This window comes from Ipomoea triloba, chromosome 10 (assembly GCF_003576645.1).
Source record: "Ipomoea triloba cultivar NCNSP0323 chromosome 10, ASM357664v1".
Lineage (NCBI taxonomy): Eukaryota > Viridiplantae > Streptophyta > Magnoliopsida > Solanales > Convolvulaceae > Ipomoea > Ipomoea triloba.
This window is the reverse complement of record NC_044925.1, coordinates 26,720,963-26,741,613: the sequence shown is the minus strand read 5'-3', so window position 1 is coordinate 26,741,613 and position 20,651 is coordinate 26,720,963. Positions and strand designations below refer to the sequence as shown.

At 36.5% G+C, this 20,651-nt stretch overlaps 4 protein-coding genes and 1 long non-coding RNA gene across 5 annotated transcripts in view; 3 read left to right on the top strand and 2 right to left on the bottom strand.

Annotated features, from left to right (window-relative positions):
* The window catches only part of LOC116031949 (probable carboxylesterase Os04g0669500), a 5,235-nt gene extending 3,871 nt beyond the window's left edge, over positions 1-1,364 (top strand). The window contains exons 4-6 of the mRNA XM_031274323.1: positions 163-284; positions 639-746; positions 1,044-1,364. Coding sequence (XP_031130183.1) covers positions 163-284; positions 639-746; positions 1,044-1,133 — 320 coding nt within the window. The 3' untranslated portion in view covers positions 1,134-1,364. The remainder of the gene's footprint in view (positions 1-162; positions 285-638; positions 747-1,043) is intronic.
* A 1,070-nt stretch (positions 1,365-2,434) lies between these two features.
* LOC116033407 lies at positions 2,435-3,285 on the top strand. Its single transcript, XM_031276150.1, has one exon. It carries the CDS (start codon positions 2,499-2,501, stop codon positions 3,093-3,095), a length of 597 nt encoding a protein of 198 aa, XP_031132010.1. The 5' UTR covers positions 2,435-2,498; the 3' UTR covers positions 3,096-3,285.
* A 3,452-nt stretch (positions 3,286-6,737) lies between these two features.
* Positions 6,738-9,585, bottom strand: LOC116031442. Its single transcript, XR_004100590.1, has 3 exons — positions 9,445-9,585; positions 9,283-9,349; positions 6,738-7,134 (listed from the first exon to the last, which is right to left on the bottom strand). It is a non-coding gene; the product is annotated as an uncharacterized LOC116031442 (long non-coding RNA).
* Positions 9,586-14,348: 4,763 nt separating this feature from the next.
* On the top strand, positions 14,349-17,871 carry LOC116032420 (uncharacterized membrane protein At1g16860-like). Its single transcript, XM_031274960.1, has 4 exons — positions 14,349-14,997; positions 16,403-16,558; positions 17,003-17,214; positions 17,344-17,871. The coding sequence occupies exons 1-4, from the start codon at positions 14,419-14,421 to the stop codon at positions 17,534-17,536; spliced, it is 1,140 nt and encodes a 379-aa protein (XP_031130820.1). The 5' UTR covers positions 14,349-14,418; the 3' UTR covers positions 17,537-17,871.
* LOC116032421 (short-chain dehydrogenase/reductase SDRA) lies at positions 17,813-20,613 on the bottom strand. The gene is made up of 6 exons (XM_031274961.1): positions 20,355-20,613; positions 20,069-20,185; positions 18,923-19,057; positions 18,596-18,721; positions 18,232-18,333; positions 17,813-18,144 (listed from the first exon to the last, which is right to left on the bottom strand). The coding sequence occupies exons 1-6, from the start codon at positions 20,484-20,486 to the stop codon at positions 17,995-17,997; spliced, it is 762 nt and encodes a 253-aa protein (XP_031130821.1). The 5' UTR covers positions 20,487-20,613; the 3' UTR covers positions 17,813-17,994.
* Positions 20,614-20,651: the final 38 nt, after the last annotated feature.

Below are 20,651 nucleotides of genomic sequence, written 5' to 3'. Positions count from 1 at the left end.
TCCTTTGCCCCCCCCCCCCCCCACACCTTTCCTGGAAACTGCCCTCCTCTTTTCACCCCTTAAATATAAGAAAGATTAAAGAACTTTAGATGACACATTCTCCACTAAATTTGTTCATTACTACTCAATTTCTCTGCTTGCTCGCTCGACTCAATTTTGTAGGTGCATTGACCTTAGCAAGTGTTCTTCTATACCCAAGAACTCTTGGAGGAGGTGCGGTGTTTAGTGGATGGGTTCCTTTCAATGATTCTATTCTGGAACAGCTAGCACCTGAGTCAAAAATGGTAATTAATTTGATATACTAGTACCCAACTATATATTTTATTCCTCAAACCTGCACTATAATTTTATTTATTTTTTGACATGTCTGCCCTCAAATGGAATGTCTAAACACCATCTGTTCTCTTATCAAACATTGAAAGAAACTTGCTTTTCGATAAAAAAACGACGAGTGGAGATGCTGTGTGCTTTTCCAACTCAGGATATACTCAGAAACATTTAATCAGACCCCTCCAATACATCCTCGTCCTATAATTCTATAAACACTATCTACCAATTACATGTATATATTTAATGTGTCCAAGAATCGGTTAAAGTTATATCAAAGTTGCTTACTTTGTATTCAAATTGTTCTGCAGACACCTATTTTGTGGTCTCACGGTATGGCAGACACGACAGTACTGTTTGAAGCTGGACAAGCCGGGCCACCTTTCCTTGAACGAGCGGGCATGTCTTGTGAGTTCAAGGTACCTTCCCTAACCCTTCCACTAGTTGTATCATGTATGACATACTTTGCCAAAGACCTTGTGGTCAAGCGGCATAGCTGTAGCTCTCTTAAGTGAGAGGTTACAGGTTCGATCTCCTTGACTCTTTGAGCTTCAATAGGTTGAGAAAGTATGTATGAACAGATACTACATTTTAACCCAGTCAATAGTACTCAAAAAAAATATATATACAAATAGGAGGATCAGAATCCCAAATATGACCGGGTATGATATACTTCTACGTGAGTACTTATACAATCTTCTCGACAAACCTTTCAGGCTTACCCGGGACTCGGCCATTCAATAACCCAGGAAGAGTTGCGCCACTTGGAATCCTGGATCAAGACTCGGCTGCAGAGCTCTTCCTAAATGCCCCACCATGATATTATTGAATTTTGCACCCTAAAGATCATCCCACTCGAGTATAATGGGTGCTTGCATTTCAATTCTTTGTGACCTTTCCTGGTCTCATAAATGTTGAATTAACTGCAGACATGTTCTCATTTATTGTTCTTCCTGCTCATTGATTGTAACAACTTGCTGTCTTGATTCAGGAAGTATTCAATAAAGTATAGGCTTTGCCATCGTTTGTGTTTCCAACTTAAAAAGCTGTGTAGGTTCTTACTGTTCCCAGAAGAAGAATTTAACTTTTTTGTTCATTTACCATTGCAGTGATTCTTCATTCTAATCAAGTTCTGAACTTTTATAAAATTAATCTTATATTTTTTATTAAAATCTTTCAGGATGATGAAACCACCTATATATATAAATGGTTATGTTTTGGGATGGAATATTTGAGCCTAAATTCTATCTTTTTTTAAAAAAATTTATTAGGATTTCAGAGATGGAAGTTTGGAAGGGAGACAGGGAACGTGATTCTGTAAAACAAATATTATCATTAGATTGTGCGTAAGGGTCCATCACATCACCCTGTGGCCGTACAGCTGCACACATTTTTTGAGACCAATAAGCATTTACATAGGTTTGTACCTTATATTTGAAAGCTTCCGTGGCATGATCACGCTTCAATTCAATAGTTCTAACCAAACAATCTATTGTCTTTAGTTTGTAAGGGGACTGAAAATCAAATACTTAATAATTGACAAAAATGTCCATCACGGGTGCCTGCACACTCCGACGGAATTGTGAAGAAGTAAATTATGATTACTTAATTGAATAATATAAGCTATGTTTTTGTTCATTGCACACAATAAGTCCCTTCATTTTGAGAAGTTGATTCTATCTTGTCACGAGTGAGATTTGATTTTTAGTATTTTGCAATAAATTTTACTTCTATGATAAGAAAAATCTAAAAACACTATTAAATAATGTACACAGAATAAATTTTACATTGTGAGTCATAGAACACAAAAAGTCAATATCACATTTATTGATAAGTTAATATCACATTTATTGATATTGAATCTCATAACTTTTCATATGAGAGAGTCACTGCAAGTCATCTGAGTATATATTTCTTGGCAAAAACATCAAACATCAACAATTAATAAACCAATTTGAAGCATTGACAAGACCAATCAAAGTTTCACTTCCATGGTCTGCAGCATACACATCGCCGCAGAGGAATAAACCCCAATTCTTTGGCCTTCACATTTACCAACCCACAAAAATATATCATCAACTCCTATGCTCTCTTCCCTCTTTTTCTTCGCAACACAACACTCCCATCTCCCATCCCTTCCATCTTCAATCTCCAAACCCTCCATCACCGCCATGAAAAAGCTTTACCGGAAAGGCACAGTTCACCCAACGCCGCCGCTAATCTCCGACCACCTCGCGTTTTTACCAGCCGCAATCTTGACGCTCGCCGCCGCTCTCTGCCAAGAAGATAAAGAAGTCTTAGCCTATCTCATCTCCTGCTCTTCTGTTAACTCCGGAGGGAGGAGAAAAGCCGCCGGCGCCGCCGCATGCGGCGGCGCCGGCCACCCGCCCTGCTTCAACTGCAACTGCTTCAGCTGCTACATGAGCTACTGGGTGAGGTGGGACTCCTCGCCGAACCGGCAGCTCATCCACGAAATCATCGACGCTTATGAAGACGGTCTGCAGGTTCAGAGCAAGAAAATGGAGAAAAACAAGAGAGAGAAGAGAAGAAACAACAAGGCCAACAACAATGGCAGCAAAGGCTGCGCCACCGCCGCCGGCGGCGAGGAGAAAACTAAGGCGGAGGCTAGTTTAACCGCCGCCGAGCACCGTCGCGACGACGACAGTAGCGGCGGAGAAGAGGAGGAGGGAGACGGCGGCGAGAAAGGCGCTGTGAGAAGGATTGTTAGCTTTTTAGGAGAGAGAATCTGGACAACGATTTGGACCTGAAAAATCTCTGGAGGTTCATCATCTTCGTCTTCGTCTCCTTTTTTTTTTCTGGGTTGTGTAAAATACGGCCATGTAAAATATGCCTGGTTTTGAATCATCAGCTGCAGCTCTCTGATTTTTCTAATCTTGTATAAAGAATGTGAATTAATCTGCAATTTCCCAGAAATAAAAAAGTTTAATCTTTATGTGATTTCTTGCTTCAATAAATCTGGGTTTAGGTTGTCAGATGATACTAACTCAAATAAATATTGTTTTCAAAAAAAAAAAAAACTCAAATAAATATCCTGCTATCTTCTTCTTCATACCAGTTAGGCTGCAGATTAATATCTGGACATCTGGTTATGCATAATTACATATTGAGATAATACCTAAAATAATCTCTAATTATGCAATAATTTTTAAATTTGAATCTCTAATATTAATTCACTCAAAATGGTCTATTAATGTCCAGAAAGGGATGATTGAGGACATTGCATTATAACATTGTTAGGTGAAATTGTTTATTATTCAATTTTAGCTTGTTTAGGTTTGAAATGTTAAAATTAAAAAAGCTGCTTCAATTAACTTTTTTAGAAAGTTGTTTTACATATAATATATAATTAGATATCAGCTAACAACTAATTTATCAAACATCTTTCTATAATCAGCGAATGCTATAAACTAATCAAATTCACTAACCTAATCAAGTAACAACTCCAATGTTTACCAAACACTCCCTATATCTTTCAATTATAATTTTCTCAATTCACTCTCCCCTTAATTTAAATGATATATCAATTTAAACCTTTCGTCTCATTTTATGTGTCTGATTTGATTAACGTGGCTGGAGTTATTTTTAATTCAATTTTTCATAATATTAAGTTTAATATTAATATAAAAAATTTATATATTTAGAAAGTAAACTAAAAGTACTATTAAATATAAAAAATCAAATTTAAAAAAGAAAAAAAATAACAAAAAAGCAGTTAATTTGACTAATAAATTGGAAGTATGATAGATAAAATAAAATAGAACGAGTAATAAATTGCCAAGGACCTTGTAGTCCAGTGGCATCAAACCCTTCCCTTTATACGGGAATATTGACTCTTGTGCTTCAATAGGTTAAGAAAGTAGTTACTGCATTGTAATAGAGTCAGTAGTATTCAAAAAAAAAAAAAGAACGAGTAATAAATTTATAAATTTTGTTTTGTTAGTATTGGGTACACAATTTAAATCTTATAATTAATCAAAAAATAAAGGTATAAATTTGATATTATATGAGTATCTCATAATTTATCTCATCTATCAATCTTCAGATAAAAACTATGAGAGACGATTAGGTGAGTTGAACCACATCATTTACCTTTTAAGTTTTAACCCATTTTAGGACAAAATAAAAGCAATAAAAACTCTTGAATTTGAAAATTGACAATTTTAGATATTAATTCTTTTGTATTTGCTATAACTTACAAGTAATGACTATCTATGGAGGATGGGTAAGTGGGTAACTTGAGGGTAACCAATAGCTATGGTCCATGGAGTACGGAAAGTTGTATTTGGCAATTCAAATTAGTCCCTATCAAATATTAATTAATGAATTGAATAATTTCTTGCTACTAAAAGCATTTATAAAAGAAAATATGATTGTTGTAATATATATGAACTATTTATTTATATATATATATATATATATATATATATATATATATATATATATAATCACACTCACTGGCTGGCTCAAATCAAATAGTATATTATTCCGCATGATTTAATAAATTATTCCCTTGTGTCAAAAATAATTTTAAAAAAATCTCGTCGTTTAAAAAAAAAAAAAAAGTTGCAGTGGCAATAATAGAGATTTATGGCTGCTGAGATCCATTATGGGGCATGATGCATGCGACCCTATTTTATAATCTTTATTTATTTTGTCAATTTCGTATCAGAAATCCATTGTCCCAACATCATTCTTCTCACCTTAGCACTCCACCAACATCGTACATTTACATCTATCTATTATGTACTGTTTCTTTGTCCAACACGATTAAGACTATATTTCCATTTTTAATATGCAAATATTAAAATAAAAATAAAATAAAAATCGAACGAAAGAGGACAGCCATAGCCACCTCCATCCTCGTTCAAATCGAAGGTGGGGACAACCATGACTGCTTCCTCCTTCATTTACTTTAAAAATAATCATAAAAATAATTTTTATATATAATTTAATATTATAACATCATATTTTATCAAACATTTAAAATGTAAGTAAAAAATGTTATTTACATAATTTTTGTGAAATATTTGTTTAATTGTTTAGTTACATTTTTTTTTATTCGATAATTTAATTGCACAAAGGTAAAAGTTCAGTTGAATATTTAATATTTTTTATTTTTCTTAAAATTTTGAATTGAATTTGGTCAAGAAAAGAAAGTAATAATCAAAATAATTTGTTGAAATCATAAAAAGATTAAAATCTCACCTCGAGATGTGACAATGACTGATGCCTTTTCCCAATAGTAGCCTGGCTTTTTTGACTCTTTTATTTATTCTTTATTTTTAATTTTGGAAAATTACAACATTTTTTTCTTAAATTAAGATTAAATATTCTTAACCGTATGTCACTCCAAAGCTGACTGCCAGGTGGTCAAAATTATGTTGCTGCTTGGCTACCTCTTTTTTCTTGATTTGGTGAGCCCATCTTCCTTTGAATTTACATCCGCTTCCCATGTAAATTATTACGTGAATCACGATTATTATGCGTTAGAATAATAATATTTTTAGAATAAAATGTACATTAGAAGATGTTATAGTAAATTAAGTGGAAAAAAAGCATGAAATGACGTTGTGTTTGGACCGTGGTCCACACAAAGCAATAACTATTGTGCTTTCCATAAGTCCCTTTTTATTTGCCATTTGTCACTAATTTGTATGGTGGAGCGAATTAAATTAGAATGCATTGGATATATCAATGTAATTTTAATAGCAAATGGTATAATCAATACTAATTAAATGCACCACAAAAACTAATTAATGAGTATGTTTCCCTCAAGTTTGGGAGCTTATTCATTGAGTAGTTTTTTTCTCCCAGTTTTTGAGGTAACGTGTTGATTTAGAAGAGAGATGTATGATGACAAATAATTAAAGACTTTTTTGCTAAAAAATTAATATGATTTTATAGAAACAATTTTTTTTGAATACTATTGACTCTGTTAAGTCAATCCTCCCACATGAGGGGCACAGGTGTAGTGAATATTAAAAGTTTCAACTCGAAGTATAATAAGTAAAATGATAAATGTAGTTATCCTAATTCAAACTTGTCTCGTTGTCATTCTAACTGTACACACCAAAATTATTACTATTTCTCCATGTTTTATTTCTCGTTTTCGTACTATTTAGGTTGCAACTTTTTTCAAACTACATTCCAAAATTGTGGTTAGACCTAGTCTTATCCATATATAAATTGCCAAGTATACCAAATGTTGGTCAACTCACTGTTCCAGTACTGAAATAAGTCAAACAAAATGTTGAATATGTTGTGTCCACACAAATTAGTTCAAACAGTGGTGAAGACCATGCAACCATTATTGCCACCGCATAAATTATTGTACAAGATTAAAGCAAGTTCATCCTAATAATATTCTCTTGGGCATGAACATTCTCATGTCATATTGCAAGGTTGTTGTTTATTCAATGAATAATGGAGGTATTAAGTAAATAGTTATTAGTTGATTGGGTTAACATATTTGGTTTTAATAGCATTAGCTGTGTAACACCCCAATTTTCACCACTTGGATTTATTACAAAATTCCTAATAATACAATACATTGCGGAAGCGTCTAACCAGCAGAAAACTGGGTGTTACCGCCACGCTTAGGTATCTCTCCTATACCCAAACGCTAAGGCTAAACTTACAATCCTCAAATAACTATGTCAACATACAAATATGTACGTATGGAAATAATTCTTCCACGGTGTCTATTCTATGATAGGGTAGTCCTCAACCTCGACTTCCATCCTCTTCAGAACTCATCGGGCTTCAGGAGCCCATACTAGACAACATCTGTAAACACATCGAAGTGTAGTTAGCACGACGGCTAAGTAAGGAAATCCATTGTCACTCAAAAGTAGACAAAGGTTTCGAAAATATAATAATTTGTAAGTTGTAAAATTTACCCACAAGTTATAGCTCTACCTGCAATCAGGTTATCAATAGTAGATAATATAATATAAGGCGTAAAGCTAACTCAACACGTAAACTTTTCTTATATAAAGGTACCGGCATCATTGCCACTTAAAACACATTTTTTTGTTTTTCAGACAAGTTTGTAAAATATTTCGTTTCCGGTAGTTCCCTCATTTTAACTCAAAAGGAGGTTCAACAGCACATTTTCATGCTCAAAATTCGTCACATTTTGGATAGAATCATTTCCTTCTCAAGTCGTTACAGAGTAACTCTTTTCTCATCTTTAAAACTTCCTTAGTTTCTTCACAGTGAGCGTGAGGCCTTTGGAGCATTCTCATAACTCCCACTCTGACCACTTGGATCATCGAACTCGGGTTCAGTGGTCATCACCCGGTCTAACACTGATCCCCTGGACGTAAGGTTCGTTAAAATGATTCCTAGCTGGCCTAGCTAGGTCCATAAAAACAACACCTACCCGGACTTCTGGAGTAACTATACCTTAAGTTTGCACACCCCCATAGGAATACCTCATCCTACGAGTTATATAGTACCCAGCGAATAGACTTCGTCCTGCAGTATGAACTGGTCATACACTATAACATATCGACGAATAGACTTCGCCCTGCAGTATGAACTGGTCATACAATATCCACAACGACCACTGGGCCATGGCACTTAAAGCTACCCGTGGGTCAATCAAGGTCCTCCTCAACTCGCTTTAGAAACTAAGGGTTTGAAAACATGATTCTTCCTTCCGTTTTTCTTTCTCAAATCATTTCTTTTGGACATATTTCTCATTTGAGTCCAATAGTTGAAATCGGCTATCTCATCAGCCCAAGAAGGATTTTCAAAATACTCTCAGTGCCGGCAGGCTTTTCAATCGTCATTTTCTCGTTTTTCTCACGTAATGTACTCACTCCTTAAAAGTAGTATTTTCCTCAAAAATAAGGTTTTGACAACCTGTTTACCAAAATAGCATACGTTCTTTCGACGTAAGTTTTATAAACATTTTTATTTACTCATAGGCTTTCCAACACAATTCCTCAAGTTACAAGAGTTGTACTTATTTCTCAACAACAATATTTTCTTCTAAAGTGATGTACATAATTTTTCCAAAACAGATATTTCTTTCAAAAATAGATCTCTTTTGCCCGTAGGCCTTTCAAACATCATAACACTCGGGATTAAAAACATCGGGAAAAAGTTTGGTCAAACAAGTCGAAAACGAGGCCGCGTCGCACGGACTCGCGGTTGGCCGCAGCTGCGGACGCGTGCGTCCGAGCCGCGTCCGCACGTTCGGTAAATGGCGCCGAAACTGGGCCTTTCGGCCTTTCGGCCGTGACGCCGAAACTCTGGGCGTCGATGGACGCGCGTTGGACGCGCGTCCAAGGCCGCGTCCATCCAAATCTGCCAGAAATTTCAGCTTGGCGCAGTCAGAATGATTGAGCCGGTAAAGATAGTTCTCGAACTCTTTTTCACTTGAAATTTTTATGGTAGAACCCAACTTATAGTACTTGATGTCCATAAAAAGTTTTGGTCATTTTGATCCGCGAATAAACACAGAAAATTCCATTTTTGCCCTTGGCAGTGTGTTGTCCAGAGTTTCTCTCTCTGGACCAGTTTTGGAGAAAAATTCGAAAACCATACTTATACTACTCCGATCATTATGAAATTTTATATGCAGGTTCTACACTTATAGAACTACATGTCTAAAAAAAATAGGATCAAAATACCTTACCAATTTTTCCCAATAAATCTCGGAAGTTACTGCCAGAATCTATCCTGATTTCTTTTCACTATTTTCACAAGTATAAGCCTATATGGGCATAAATTCAACATATATATGCATAAATTAGCTATGAACATGTATACAAAAATTACCAAAAATTCCAAAGTGTAGTTTCCTAGGCTAACTTGTAGATCCACGAACTTAACACATAATTTCCACGTAAAAATTCCTAGTCATATAATTTACTAGCATTTGTTCACCTCCAAGTGATTGAACCGACTTAAGGGATTCCTTACCTCCCAAGAAGATTTTAAAACCGTAGAAAGTGGATGATTTCCTCCTTTGAACCTTTAACCAAAGATCCTAAACAAAATCACCATAATAACAATATTTTCATGAACCTTTAGTTTACACTTAAGTTCTAGGAAAGATTTAACCGAACAAAACCAAAGTCTTACCTATACTAGAACACTTGAGTTGAAGGGATGCTTAGGAATTCTTGATCACAAGTGGAAGACTAAGCTCTTTTCTCTCTTCTTCTTTTCCTTATGCTATTTCGAAAATGTGTGTGTGTGGGAGATGAGAGAGATGATGATGAGGATGATGATGAGCTTTGCTTGAAGTTTAAGAAACAAGTGCAACATTCCCATACTTCTTATGACACACCATTAATGAACTCATCATGTGGTAATTAGGAGTGCCACATGTCAACTCCTCATGGTGGCTCTTGAAGAGAAATATCTATTTGCCAGTTTGGGGTTAAATCAGATAAAAGTTCGAAGGATTATAGCTTAATTCGGGAAAATCCTAACACCAAAATTATCCTAAAAATAATCCCGTCGATAATCGCTAGAATTGGGAATTTTTCGGTATCTCGCAAAATATAGGTACGAAGTCCGTAGCAAATTTCACTCTTACAGTTCATCTAATTTTTTTCACTGAACTGAGTCGGAAGCTCACGCGTAATCGTATCATGCTTAATAATCCATTTTCTAGTCGAACTGTATATACGTCCTTAAAATTTTACGGTTCGTGACCGGTACGTGAATCGTAACTTATTAATAACTTTCCTTACTAAAAAAAAAATCCTCTTGAAGTAACGAGAGATCATTTCGTAAATATCGTAGCTTAAAAATATTTTTCGAACTCTAAACTTATCGGAATAGGCGAGGGGTCACAAGCTGATTGTAAAAAGCTATTTGATAAATTAACTGTTAGCTAATAGTTTACTACATGTAAAATGACTTTCTCAAAAATCTTATTGAAAAACCCACTTTGTGCATCTTTTTTACATTTTAGCGGCTTAAATCAATAAGTTGTTATAAAAAGTTAATTAATCAAACACTTGTATAGGTCCTGTTTGGTAACATAATTAACTTATCAATCAATTTTGACTTACTTAACAACTATTAATCTTTTGTGACATTTTATTGATCTAAAACGCTAAAATTCAAAAAGTTGTTTAAAACAGTTTTTTCGATCAGGTTTTTGAAAAAGTCTTTTGCATGTAATAAGCTATCAGTTAACAGCTAATTGACCAAACATCTTTTTATAATCAACTAACGTTATCAACTAGGCAAATTTATTAACTCGTAACACTATCTACCAAACACCCATAGTCATTGCGGTTTGCGGGTATTCATTATCATTTAAGAAAAAAGAAAAAAACAAATAAACAAATTGTACAATTGTATGACCAAATGGAATGGGATAATACACTGCTCGGTGTCCTTTGGGTTTTGTGGAAATTCCATTTTCGTGTCAGAAATTGTCGGAGATTTTCCACGATATGGGCCCATTAAATGTGGCCCAACTACGAAAGGTGCCAATTTACAGATTGAATAATTGAGGCTTTTAAGCCCAAATATGATGGCGGTGGCCCAAACAGAGATCCAATAATCTGTCCAATTTGCTTAGCTGCACCCGGCAACACGGCATTGGCTAGAATGTTTATTTAAACACAAGTGGGCCCCGCTGCCACATGTGCCTCCAAAATTGTGAGTTTCACTTAATAAAAAGGCGGGACCCAACTAAACCATTCTGCTACCGACAGTCAACACGGCCCCCCAAAATACTAATAAGACCACATTTGATTTAATGTTATATTATTAAAGAATTTAATTTTATAATGTGATGTTTCTAGAAATTTGAAGAAAATAAGGATTGCATTTCACATTGGTAGTTTATTTACTTTATTTATGAAATCTGAATGTGCGTTGGGATAAAACTTGTCTGTAAATCAAATTAAGTTATTTATTGTTGAGTCAGTAAAATATAAATGTAAATGTGCAATGTAACTATTAATTTAGTATTATAGTGATTGAGTACATACTTTAATTTTGTATCAGAGTTAATTTTATGACAAAAGTTATGGATTCGAATCTTCGTGTCATTCGATAAAAAGAGAGACTAAGTCCACATGTTATTTGGAGCCCATCAAAATTCTGCACACGTGAAAGAGCGTGTTAAGCATATAATATATAAACAATGGGATTGAGCAAGTAAAACGTAAATTTTGTATCAAAAAATTACAAATTTCAATTATTGTCGACACTTTTGGATCGGAATATATATATTTTTTTAAATAAATTCTTTTATAATATTGAGTGTAGATAATATTTTTACTTATAATATTGTAACATCTTTTAATATTGAAAATGTGCATAATTTCCCAATCATTATGTAATTCTATATATTTTTTTGCATTGTTGTTAAGTGGATTGAGACAAGATAGATGTATAGAATATTTCCATGAAATGGCATTTTGTGTAAACAACATAAAACAACGAGGGCAGGAGAGGAAATTCACTCCGTCCCCGCCAATTATCATTGGCGCCAACTACCTGAAGCGAATTCAGCTCCAGTTTGTTAAATACAGCGCGGGCACAGGTTGGAATCTTGACTAAGAGTGGAGGGGCAGAAACGTCATTTTCGCCACCTTCCAGTGCTTGCTTTACTGTCTTTTTTACACATGCAATCCGCCGTACAAGTAGGCAATTTTTTGAAATCCTAATCAAATTAATCCAACTATTGTTCAATAGTAATTAATTAATTTTCAATTATAAATGAATCCAATTTTCAATTATAAATAATTTAGACTGATTTGTATGCTTATTAACTTTTGTTGATCAAATTGTTGACTTATAGTAATCATAAAGTTATAAATTTAATTCTTATCAAAAGTAATTTAGTAGTTTTCTTGATTTGATATTGTCAACTACGAACATCTTAGACTAGTTTATCTGCTTACTGACTTTTGTCATTAGGATCACTTTGTGAAGTTTACTTGCTCATCGGCTTGAGAAAGCACCTATGAATTACAATTCAGCAAAATGAGAGAATTATAATTCAATGTAATTGTATTTCCTTCCAATCAAGTTTATATGATTTACACATAATAATTGCAGGTTTTTTTTAAGTGCTACTGACTCTATTACACTATAGTATATATTTATCTATACTTTCTCAATCTAATTGAACCAGAGTTAATGCCGCCTCCATTGAGGCTCGATTTCATAACCTTTTATATGGTAGATCAATTTCATAACATCTTATATATTAGAGTCATTACATGTGTTTTCAAAAAAAAAAAAAAAAANAGCTGCACCCGGCAACACGGCATTGGCTAGAATGTTTATTTAAACACAAGTGGGCCCCGCTGCCACATGTGCCTCCAAAATTGTGAGTTTCACTTAATAAAAAGGCGGGACCCAACTAAACCATTCTGCTACCGACAGTCAACACGGCCCCCCAAAATACTAATAAGACCACATTTGATTTAATGTTATATTATTAAAGAATTTAATTTTATAATGTGATGTTTCTAGAAATTTGAAGAAAATAAGGATTGCATTTCACATTGGTAGTTTATTTACTTTATTTATGAAATCTGAATGTGCGTTGGGATAAAACTTGTCTGTAAATCAAATTAAGTTATTTATTGTTGAGTCAGTAAAATATAAATGTAAATGTGCAATGTAACTATTAATTTAGTATTATAGTGATTGAGTACATACTTTAATTTTGTATCAGAGTTAATTTTATGACAAAAGTTATGGATTCGAATCTTCGTGTCATTCGATAAAAAGAGAGACTAAGTCCACATGTTATTTGGAGCCCATCAAAATTCTGCACACGTGAAAGAGCGTGTTAAGCATATAATATATAAACAATGGGATTGAGCAAGTAAAACGTAAATTTTGTATCAAAAAATTACAAATTTCAATTATTGTCGACACTTTTGGATCGGAATATATATATTTTTTTAAATAAATTCTTTTATAATATTGAGTGTAGATAATATTTTTACTTATAATATTGTAACATCTTTTAATATTGAAAATGTGCATAATTTCCCAATCATTATGTAATTCTATATATTTTTTTGCATTGTTGTTAAGTGGATTGAGACAAGATAGATGTATAGAATATTTCCATGAAATGGCATTTTGTGTAAACAACATAAAACAACGAGGGCAGGAGAGGAAATTCACTCCGTCCCCGCCAATTATCATTGGCGCCAACTACCTGAAGCGAATTCAGCTCCAGTTTGTTAAATACAGCGCGGGCACAGGTTGGAATCTTGACTAAGAGTGGAGGGGCAGAAACGTCATTTTCGCCACCTTCCAGTGCTTGCTTTACTGTCTTTTTTACACATGCAATCCGCCGTACAAGTAGGCAATTTTTTGAAATCCTAATCAAATTAATCCAACTATTGTTCAATAGTAATTAATTAATTTTCAATTATAAATGAATCCAATTTTCAATTATAAATAATTTAGACTGATTTGTATGCTTATTAACTTTTGTTGATCAAATTGTTGACTTATAGTAATCATAAAGTTATAAATTTAATTCTTATCAAAAGTAATTTAGTAGTTTTCTTGATTTGATATTGTCAACTACGAACATCTTAGACTAGTTTATCTGCTTACTGACTTTTGTCATTAGGATCACTTTGTGAAGTTTACTTGCTCATCGGCTTGAGAAAGCACCTATGAATTACAATTCAGCAAAATGAGAGAATTATAATTCAATGTAATTGTATTTCCTTCCAATCAAGTTTATATGATTTACACATAATAATTGCAGGTTTTTTTTAAGTGCTACTGACTCTATTACACTATAGTATATATTTATCTATACTTTCTCAATCTAATTGAACCAGAGTTAATGCCGCCTCCATTGAGGCTCGATTTCATAACCTTTTATATGGTAGATCAATTTCATAACATCTTATATATTAGAGTCATTACATGTGTTTTCAAAAAAAAAAAAAAAAANAAAAAAAAAAAAAAAAAAAAAAAAAAAAAAAAAAAAAAAAAAGCTACCAGCTCTCCCTTTCTAAGTCTCCTGCGTTTCCATTTTTCCACCGACTCAGAAAAAAGCACACACACTCTCTCTCTCTCTATAGCTATCGCTCGCCGGAAAAAATGGGGATGCGGACGGCGTCGCACCAGCTGAAGAATGGGCTGTACGTGTCGGGTCGACCCGAGCAGGCGAAGGAGCGGCAGCCCACCATGGCGTCGCGGGCGATGCCTTACACGGGCGGGGACGTGAAGAAATCCGGGGAGTTAGGGAAAATGTACGGAATAGACTCGACGGGGTCAGGGAGCGGGCCGTACGTGCACAAGCCAGCTTCCAGAGCGGCGCCGCCGTCCTCGCAGAGTGGAGGAGCCGTCAGATCCAGGCCCAACTCGGGTCAGCAGGGCCACAAGTCAAACAACTCCGGCTCGATCCCCAAGAAATCGTCCTCCTTCTCCGGCCCCACTCCCATCCAGCCCACCGGCCTCATCACTTCCAATTCCGGCCCGCTCGACTCCAGCGGCGCCGCCGCCGCCCGCGCCGTCCAGCCCGAGCCCTCCGCTTCCTTTAACAAGAAGCTCTACAGCTCCGCCGTCACTAGACTGGTGAAGGAACTCAAGCCGCGTGGCTCATTGGGGTTTCTGAAGAAATATCCCGACGCCGAGCTTAGAGGCGCCGTCGATGGACAGTACGTCAAGGTCACCGGGGTAATTTCGTAATTTCACCCTATTCCTTCCCTAATCTTCCGCGTATTTTGTGTTTTATGATGTTTTGCGCTTCTTAATTGAGCTTAGATGTTAAAGATTGCTGCTTTTAGGCTTTTAGGCTTTTAAGGCTTTTAGCTTCTCGCCCTTCAACATCAAGATTTTGATGTTAATTGGCAATTTGCTTGAGTGGTAGGTGTAATATTTATTCCAATTAATGTTTTGCGTTACTTGTCGCTGTTGTGAATTAGTGTAGGGGCCAAATGCCAGTATAAAGACCTTAGGGTTAATAAGTTTTGGGTTAGAAGCTGAACAAAGATTGCAGATTTGCATTGCATTTACAGGAATATTGTGTACTAGGCTCAACCTTTGAACTGGAAATTCTTATTTGTAAGATTGAGTTGTGTTTACTATCAGTTTCACTTAGATTCTTTATGTCGTATTGTTGTGCTTGTCTAAAACGTGGAGCTTTGGAAACTACTAAAGAAGAAAAAGACAAAAAGAAGCATGGTAGTGATGTAACCCTAGAAAATTTTGCCTACAAAAGGGGGAATTCCCTCGCCCACAAGGCCTCCACACCCCTGCCCCCCGATCATGTGTCATTGCTCACAATCTACCCCAGGAACTAACTGAGCTGCCCATCCCGTAGAAAATTTTAGCTCTATGCTTTGTTGGTTAGGCCATTTTGTTTGGGAGTGGGGGCGGTATAAGCCTTGTATTCATCTCTTTCTGTGGCATCTCTTGTAAACCTAGTGTGACAATTAGAGAAAAGGGAATGACAGTGGCAAGTTAAAATGGGAAAAAGTGAAGAAGCAAGGGCATTTTTCCGTCTTTTTCAGGTATCATATTGGAGTTAAAACTAACGGTGTTGCTTGTAGAAGTGCAGTAAGGAGGGGAAGGTCTTAATATTTCCCCTCCTTGGCATTCCTTTCCTTTTCCACCCCTAAGGTCTTTGAAGGGCTACCGAGAAGGAACTCTTCCTCTAGAAGTTAACCAGTCTAAAAACACCCTCTAGAAGTTATGGCTAACAGATCACGAGCTCAATATTCTTGGGTACATTACTGGGGGTTGGGAATTTAAACCAACTGCTGACTCGTATGATTATAGAAACATGTTGCCAATATTTGTAGTATATTATTCTTTATTGTACTGCCTAAACTTTTCCCATGCTGATTGCCAAACTTAATTCTCGTCTCTAATGCTCTTAGAATTTCAAATTCACTCTGATTCTGTTCCTGCAACTTTGTTAGCTCTCTTTACAACTGTGTAATGTTTATGGCTTAGTAGTAATGGCATGCTCCTGATGTTGGATTTAGCTACTTAATATAATTATCACAGACTCGCAGTGTAGATTATTAATGCTCATGACACCAAGTCTCTGACATTTATCACCTGAATGATTTTGCAGGTTGTCACTTGTGGCAGTATTCCACTTGAAACCTCGTTTCAGAGGACACCAAGATGTGTATATGTTTCCACAGAATTGTATGAGTACAGAGGTTGGGGTGGAAAACCTGCAAATTCTAAACACAGATTCTTCTCGTGGGGACGAAGGCATTCTGAGGTTGGTTAGTTATACTCGTTTGATAATATGCATGCAAGTGTCGGTGTGCTTGACTGTTTTAAGTTGGTAAAACCACTCTTCGGGATATTTCCATAACCTATGCATTTTGTGGTTTGCACTGTCAGCCCACAAAAGGTCACACCTAATGCACAAAACTCTCATTTTACATGGTTCTTAGAAAGGAAAATCTCTGTAACCGTAAATATGATTCCACCTAGTTTTTGAGGCTGATTAAATCCCTGCTCTAGTTGATAAAATGGTGTTAGTTAAAAATGTGGGGCAAAAATGAGAACTCCTATGTAGCATATGTGGAGCCCCGTTGGGCAACACTCATGCTCGGTTAGCCTATATTCCTATGGTCACAGGTAAATTTATCCCTTGTCAAGTTGTGATCGATGGCAGTTCCTCTGGAATTCATGGTGTTCTTTTCCTTTTTATTGACAGAAATTTGTGGCCGACTTTTACATATCAGACTTCCAGTCTGGCTTAAGAGCTCTGGTGAAAGCAGGCTATGGAGCCAAGGTTTCTCCGTTTGTCAAACCATCAACAGTTGTTGACGTAACCCAGAGCAACAGAGACCTATCTCCAAATTTCTTGCAGTGGCTTTCCGATAGAAACCTCTCGAGTGATGACCGCATCATGCGCCTCAAGGAAGGGTAAGCCATGAGTTTACTATTATGCCCTTCACATTTATGCAATTCTGAAAAAAAAAAAAAAAGAAGCTATTGACTGCTACAGTTTCTATCGTCGGTACTGATTTTGAATGACTGCTCCTTACAACACAGCTACATCAAAGAAGGCAGCACTGTGAGCGTGATGGGTGTTGTTCGACGCCACGCTAATGTGCTCATGATTGTTCCACCGGGTGAACCAGTATCAACGGGTTGTCAATGGGCCTCGTGTCTTCCCCCTACCAACATCGAAGCTCTGGTCTTGGCATGCGACGAAACCCAGAATTCTGATGTAATTCCCGTCTAGATTTTGGCAAACGCTTTCTCAAACTATGGATCTCGTCAGGCAGAATGGCGAGTCCCTTACCACTTATATGGAGGATTTTAAGATCTATGTACATTTGGCCTGAAGAGTGAAGAAATGGAGGGCCCTGATGTGTTATGGTTTAGTTAAAAGCTTTGTTATAGTGGGTCCACACAGGGGAGGCAAGAAAAGTGTTCCTCCCCCGAGTATCACACTCCACATTCTATGTAAATTATCCAGTTGTTCCCTTTCAATAATTCAAGCTGAAACTTAAAATTCTTTGTAATAACAATCTTTGCTTTATTTCTGATTTTATGAAAAAGCTAAGTTGTATACTACACAAGAGACACAACATGGCTTGATAGCATCATATTCATGAATTCTTATTGGATTGTTGAGATATATATATAAGAACTTGCAGGGTGATTGCCAGGAATCAAAGAAGGTAGAGAAGATGGATCTTAGAGTCTGGAAGGTTGCCCTCCGGCAACTACCAGAGTTTCGCCGGTTATGTAGGCAGCATCATCGGAGGCCAAGAAGGCGGCGGCAGCCGCCATGTCTCCCACCTCTCCTAGCCTGTTGAGTAGTGTCTTTTCCTCAAGGGCTTTCCTCTGATAAAACAGTTCAAAGTAAGGGGTTAATCTGTGCAATGGTTAAGGTGAAGAAGGGCATGTTGTGATTGAAAATTTGAAACTCACCATTTCCTTGTTACTTGTTATGAAAGACGCAAAATTTGTGGGCACAAAACCAGGGGCTATGCAGTTAACACGAGTGTTCGGGGCCATTTCAGCAGCAATAGCCTGAAAAGCAATGAGCAGTGCACGAATGAAGTTTAGACATACAACCATTCAGTATTACAACATAATTGACAATTCCCCTTGGGTCAGCTCCTGTGTCTGTCAGAGCGAGGCGAGCTGGGATTAGTCGGATGGACCCACCCATACCCTCTACCCATACCGTTAAACGGACAGAAAAATACCCAGAACACCTCGTGAGTTTACACACAACACACACACACACACACAAAAGTACTACAACATAAGTGGCAAGAAATATAGTTACCTTGGTAAGCCCGAAAAGGGCAGTTTTGGTCACTCCATACATCGACATTGCAGGTGGGGGATTGAAGCCAGCAATAGAGGAAATGAAAATAACGGATGAACCTTTCTGCAGATGAGGGGCTGCATCCTGTCAAAAAAAAACATAAGGGTTACACAATACCACGAAGCGCTGCTGCTAAAGACTGTTACGACCAATCTGAATAAAGCGGTAACACCCGCCCAGATTGCTTGTCCATTGGACTAGTCTGATAAATCATAAATCTCGTATGTAAAGATAACGCCATTAGACTCTTTCCACGTTGAACTTGATTCGGAAAGGCAGACTTACTTGCAATAATAGTATAGAGGCTTTCACATTGATCTCCCATAGCTTGTCAAGGACCGATTCTTTAGTATTCAAGATTGGTTCTACAGACGGGTTGGCAGCAGCATTCGACACAATTACATCTATCCTTCCATATCTCTGGAGAAAAAAATAACCACGATGTTTGTCTTAAGAAACCTGGACTTCTTTGAACTATATATATAACAGTCGGGGAACAAACATCTCATAGCCAAGATATAACAGACCCTAGTTTTAACATCTAAAACACGTTCCGATAATTACAATAGGTTGGACGTAACGTGGAAGGCTCCAGCATGACATATTCTCTGGCAATGAAGGTGTAAGTGCATCACAGTAAAAATAAAAAAAAATAAAAGAACTCACCAAACGATAAAGACAGTCGAAATGGATTGATCCAACTTAGACAATACAGTACAAAGTGGTTAACTAACATCTAAAACTTAGTTCAACTACTTTCTTATCTGAATGTTTACCCTGACGGGGAATTTGAGACATCCTTAAAAGGACAACATGCAAGTAGTAGTTTTACCTAGTACGGAAGACTTTGTACTTCTTATTACATGATGAAAGACAGTTACTGTCCCATGGCCTGAGAGAATGATACACACTACTACAAGAAATCTTAAAGACGGGGCGACCACAACCAAGTTGGTCAGACAATAAACATAGTAACACAAGGTTACATGTTCAACTCCGAACAGGAGTAAGGCAAATTATATCATGGCCCAGACCCTGTTCCAAAAATAACCTTCAGATTTTGTATCTGTAGTTGACACATTCTGTACATGGACAATTTCTGTACATATAACTATTATATTATGTGTTAGCAATTATCAAGTTATTTGTTTACATGTACAGAAAACTGAAAGTACAGAATTTTTGTATCAGGCTCACAATGCAATGCAATATGAACCCTTGTCCATGGTATAACAATTGGGGGAGTAATCTATTGGTCTTTTTCATTTGAACTGGTCAACTATGGACATATAGGCTAATTTATCCCCTTGTGATCCTTCATAGTCAAGATCAAAAGTTTATGGAACAGCTTGATGAGATTAAGGTTAATGATCCAGGAACCAAGATTATATACTACTGAATTTGTATTCAGAGAAAGCAAAATTATATTACCTGAATAGTCTTATCTATCAAATTCTTCCTGTGCAGTGCATTCGACACATGGCAAACTAATCCCAACGCTTCAATCCCTTTACTCCTCAAATTCTCCACTGCTTCATCCACATTTTTCTGCATTACAACAAACAAGTTACACTCCGTACCATGAAATTACAAAACCTAAGTTCTTGTCTGAACAACATAAGGAATTCCCAGGATCGAATCCTACGAATATGCAACCAAGTTTTGGTAAAATCGAAGAGACCGAAACTAGATTTACTGTCGGGAACTGAAAAGAAACCTGCTTGCGAGAGGAGATGACGACGGATGCGCCTTCTAAGCCGAGGCGTTCGGCGATTCCGAAGCCGATCCCTTGCGTTGAAGCCGTGACAATCGCCACCTTCCCTTCAAATCTCTTACCGAACTTGTCCATTCGTTTCGTACTTTCGTTCCTGCTTTGTCCTCGGAAACAACCAAACTTAGACTACACCAAACTTATGTACGATGTAAACGAGATCTCTGCTTACTTGTATAGCGCCGGCCTCCCTCTGTTTCGGAGTCCTTATTGGATAAGTTCACTTTGAAGAAATTTTGTCGG

Bases quoted from the DNA above. Each gene is read 5' to 3' on its own strand.
- LOC116033407 (XM_031276150.1), top strand. From the start codon at position 2,499: ATGAAAAAGCTTTACCGGAAAGGCACAGTTCACCCAACGCCGCCGCTA.
- LOC116032420 (XM_031274960.1), top strand. From the start codon at position 14,419: ATGGGGATGCGGACGGCGTCGCACCAGCTGAAGAATGGGCTGTACGTG. The intron at 16,559-17,002 runs GTTGGTTAGTTA...TTTTATTGACAG, and splicing joins GGGGACGAAGGCATTCTGAG to AAATTTGTGGCCGACTTTTA. The intron at 17,215-17,343 runs GTAAGCCATGAG...CTTACAACACAG, and splicing joins ATCATGCGCCTCAAGGAAGG to CTACATCAAAGAAGGCAGCA.
- LOC116032421 (XM_031274961.1), bottom strand. From the start codon at position 20,486: ATGGACAAGTTCGGTAAGAGATTTGAAGGGAAGGTGGCGATTGTCACG. The intron at 20,186-20,354 runs GTTTCTTTTCAG...GTTGTAATGCAG, and splicing joins TCATCTCCTCTCGCAAGCAG to AAAAATGTGGATGAAGCAGT. The intron at 19,058-20,068 runs GTAATATAATTT...TTTTTTCTCCAG, and splicing joins TGATAGATAAGACTATTCAG to AGATATGGAAGGATAGATGT.